The sequence below is a fragment of the Triticum aestivum genome, chromosome 7A (assembly GCF_018294505.1).
Source record: "Triticum aestivum cultivar Chinese Spring chromosome 7A, IWGSC CS RefSeq v2.1, whole genome shotgun sequence".
NCBI lineage: Eukaryota > Viridiplantae > Streptophyta > Magnoliopsida > Poales > Poaceae > Triticum > Triticum aestivum.
Window position 1 is genome coordinate 506,647,858 of NC_057812.1, and position 4,174 is coordinate 506,652,031.

The following is a 4,174-nucleotide window of genomic DNA, read 5'->3' on the forward strand; positions in this document are numbered from 1 at the left end:
AGATTGAACCCAAAGCTAAGCACTTCTCTCATTGCAAGAAAGATCAATCTAGTAGGCCAAACCAAACTGATAATTCAAAGAGACTTGCAAAGATAACAAGTCATACATAAAAGATTTCAGAGAAGAATCAAATATTGTTCATAGATAAACTTTATCATAAACTCACAATTCATCGGATCTCGACAAACACATCGCAAAAAGAATTACATCGGATAGATCTCCAGGAAGATCGAGGAGAACTTTGTATTGAGATCCAAAGTAAGTAAGGCAATGGGTAGGGTATGGGTAGGGTAGAGCAATACCATACCCATACCCATGTAGTCAATGGGTAGAAAACTCTACCCATACCCGTACCCGCGGGTATGAAACTTTACCCACACCCAAACCCGATGGGTACCCATACCCATTGGGTATCCAACAGGTAGATCAAATAGTATAAGTTATTCATAATTGTACATTCATCCAGAGCACATTTGGCAACAAAATTTAATTATCTCAACTCAATAATAGATAGATCAATACATGAAAATTATCAAAATTATGAAACCAAAATCTCGTACGTATAAGTTAATGAGTGCAAACGTGTTACATGGAAAATGGAAAAATAATGAGAACAAAACATATGTTCACAGGATCCAGGGCACACTTCAGAAAATAACAACTGATAAGTAATAAATAAGAAACATAAGAAACATATGGAGCACCCATCAGCTAGCACAAATAGCAACTACGTCAGCTAGCAGCCAAAATCTAGCACACCTAGCCAGCACACATAGCAACCATCAGCTTCCAACCCAGCACAAACAGCAGCCATATCTTCACTCTTGGGTGATGATTGAAGTAGACTCATCCTTCACATGAACAAGATGGCACGACATAGAAGTAAATTATTCAGCTATAATCCAAAGATTTAATATTAAAGCATTCAATTAATTTACCATCTCTTCTTCCTCATCCTCGAGAACACTCTGGAATGTAGAAAAGAGTGTAGAGTTCCAACCACCTGATGAAATAACCAACATTAGTATGTAAATGGCAAGTTATTTTCAACGTAAAAAAATAAGTGCAAGTGAACAAACTTATTACCTAACATATCTGCACGAGACCAAGCTTGCATGCACATGAGAGCTTCAGCCACATTAGGAGTAAGTCTACTACGATGTGCACTGAGCACTCTTCCACTAGTGCTGAACGCACATTCAGAAGCCACAGATGTTATGGGAATAGGCAATATATCACGAGCTAGTTTTTGCAAGGTAGGAAACCTCGAGCCGCTAACCTTCCACCAATTGATAATATCAAATTGTTCTGTTCTATTTTTAAGAAAACTAGCTTCTTCCAAATACAAGTCCAATTCTGTATGGATTGATGAAGAAGGGACCGTGGGGCGACTAGACAAATACATATCATAGAGTTTCATGGCTTCATCTTCTTCTCCAACTAGCTCCGTAAGAGAAACATCCCGTGTATCCTCACCTTCAACTTCATCTTTATATTGCTTCACCAACTCATTCAATAACTTCTTTACCTTCTCTATTTCGGTGGCTGCATGCACTCTTCCATCGAGGGGACCATAAAGAGCATTGAGAATATGAAGTTTATACCTTGGATCAAGAACTGTTGCAACAGACATAAGACCATGGATATCTTTCCAATACTTCTCAAACTTATCCTTCATTTCCTCAGACATTTTTTGTATAAGCTCAATGTCACTCTTACCCCATTTCCTTATGGCTAAGCGAATGGTAATCACTTTAGGGAAAAAATATATTTGCTGTGACATACTTGGTGCCTGAGAATGACTCGGTGATATCAAAGAAGAGCTTCAGCCTATCACATATTTCTTTTGCAAACTCCCAATCATCTTTGGTTGGGCAACACTTAAATTTCTTTTCCTGTGGCTTTAATTTTTCAAATATCTCCATGTACTGTAGTGCAATGCTAATCATTGTATAAGTTGAATTCCATCTAGTCTTACAATCAAGATTTAACCTTTTGTTATACTCTATGTTCAAAGTTTTTGCCATCTTTTCAAACTTCTCATGCCTTTTAGGTGTGGTTGACCAAAATGCAACACTATCACACAACCTCTCTATACCTTGCTCTAAGACACTCATTCCATCTTTCACAATTAAGTTTAATATGTGAGCGGCACAACGCATATGCATTAATTGACCATCCAACATGAGAGAGCTTGTATCCAACTTATCTGGCAATATAACCATAGCCTTGTCATTTGATGTGCAGTTGTCCAAAGTGTCAGTGGAGATCTTCCGCTCAAGGTGCCACTCAACAAGACACTCATACAAGGCTTCACATATAACCTCAGCTGAATGGGGACATGGCACATAAGCAAACCTATTTAACACAATAAAATAGAAGAAGTTATGAGTTTTTTTTTGCATAAGCATAGTATAGTAAATGACTAATTGATAATAATTACTATTATGCTATGTACAAATTTTATACCTCATAAGAAAGCTCTTTAGATTCCAAGTATGATCAATATAGTGAGCGGTAACAGCCATGTAACCTCTCTTTTGATAGCCTGCTGTCCACAAATCCGTAGTGACAGCCACTCGGTGTTTAAATGTTGCAAAAAAATTCACCATCTTATCCCTTTGGGTAGAATGCATAGCCACAATACCATTCCTAATAGTATTTCTGCACACCATCTTAAACAATGGCTGCAGAGAAGAACAAAATCTACGAAAACCACTATGTTCAACGATAGATAAAGGATACTCGTGTTCACATATCATCAACCCAAGATCTCTCCTAGCCTTCTCTTGGTCAAAAATGACATTTTCCAAATTCACTTTGCCACCTTCGCCTTTTGTCAGCCTTAATTTTTGTTGCTTTGGGCCTATGGGAGCATGCCTAGCAGGACAAGATTCCAAATGCAAATGCAAGTGATTTGTGCTAGCTCTTGGTCCTGCAGTAATTTTTTTTGACAATAATTGCACTCGGCTTTCAATTGTCCATTTTCTATTTTCTCTTCCATCTCATCCCATACTGCCGATGTTCGCTTTCTCTTACCACCAGCTCTGCTAGATGTAAGTTGAGATGTTGGAGTAGCAGCTTCAAATGTCAGGGTAGCGTTTCCATTGCCCCCACCAGGCACAACTGAGCCTTCTGCTCCTTCGTTAGAAGCCATCGATCTATACATGATAGATAACAAATAAGTTTCTTAAGTGCAAAAAAAATAGATGACAGTGCCACTATCATAATGCGTAAACAGAGTCTATCCAATATAAAAAATGACAGCAGCCTAATTGATTTTTCCTTACGATCAATCGCATCTCAAATCAGCAAAAAAAGTTGCTAACCAATCATGCATGAAGTGATACAACTACTGGGCTGAATCATATACTAATCAATTAGAACGAAAACTAGTACTGAAACTAATCATCTCAACGAGTAGATGTATTCCAAAACAAGTACTGTACGCAGATGTATTCCAAACTGAAACTAGTACTCACGGAACAAAGAGGAAAAGGGGGAAAATAAACCTTGGATCTGCCGGCTTGTCGTCGTGGTGATAATCCGGCCTTGGCCGTGCGCTCATCGTCGCCGTGCCCACAACTTGCGGTGCTCCTACTCACCGCCCGGCTAAACAAACATTGGAGATGCGGGGAGTTGGTAGCGGGCCAGCAGCGCGATGAGCTTCGAGAGGGAGATGGGCCGGGCGGAATGAACGAGATGAGAAGCGATCGATGGCAAGGCTTCATCCCTGGGATTTAATCTCCTTAATTTGAGGAATTGGGGAGACGAGGGGATTACGCGAGTAATTGGAGATTGCAACAATACAACGTACAATTCCTTTGAGGATTGGGGGAGACGTGGGCTACGAGACGTGGCATCTGCTGAGCTGCATAGGGTGGACTGCTGGTCCACGGGTCAGTGTAATTGGGTAGGGTATGGTATACCCGTGGGTGTAGGACGATACTCATGCCCTACCCACGAGTTAACGCGTAAGGTATGGGTATTACTCATGGGTATAAAAATGTGTCTATACCCTGTCCCCATGGGGCGGGTACCCGCGGGTACCCGTGCCCATGGGTAAAATTGTCATCCTTAATCCAAAGAGAGAGAAGAAGCCATCTAGTTAATAACTATGCATCCGAAGGTCTGTGGTAAACTACTCACACATCATCGGAGAGGCTATGGTGTT

General features: G+C 40.3%; 1 protein-coding gene across 1 annotated transcript; it reads right to left on the minus strand.

Moving 5' to 3' along the window:
* Positions 1-558: 558 nt before the first annotated feature.
* Positions 559-3,866, minus strand: LOC123151467 (zinc finger BED domain-containing protein RICESLEEPER 2). The gene is made up of 5 exons (XM_044571171.1): positions 3,513-3,866; positions 2,470-3,161; positions 1,087-2,358; positions 939-1,003; positions 559-851 (listed from the first exon to the last, which is right to left on the minus strand). The coding sequence occupies exons 3-5, from the start codon at positions 1,781-1,783 to the stop codon at positions 819-821; spliced, it is 795 nt and encodes a 264-aa protein (XP_044427106.1). The 5' UTR covers positions 1,784-2,358; positions 2,470-3,161; positions 3,513-3,866; the 3' UTR covers positions 559-818.
* Positions 3,867-4,174: the final 308 nt, after the last annotated feature.

Coding starts and splice junctions, on each gene's coding strand:
- LOC123151467 (XM_044571171.1), bottom strand. CDS start 1,783: ATGTCACAGCAAATATATTTTTTCCCTAAAGTGATTACCATTCGCTTA. Junction 1,004..1,086: donor GTCTCGTGCAGATATGTTAG/GTAATAAGTTTG, acceptor TTATTTCATCAG/GTGGTTGGAACTCTACACTC. Junction 852..938: donor AGGATGAGGAAGAAGAGATG/GTAAATTAATTG, acceptor GTTCATGTGAAG/GATGAGTCTACTTCAATCAT.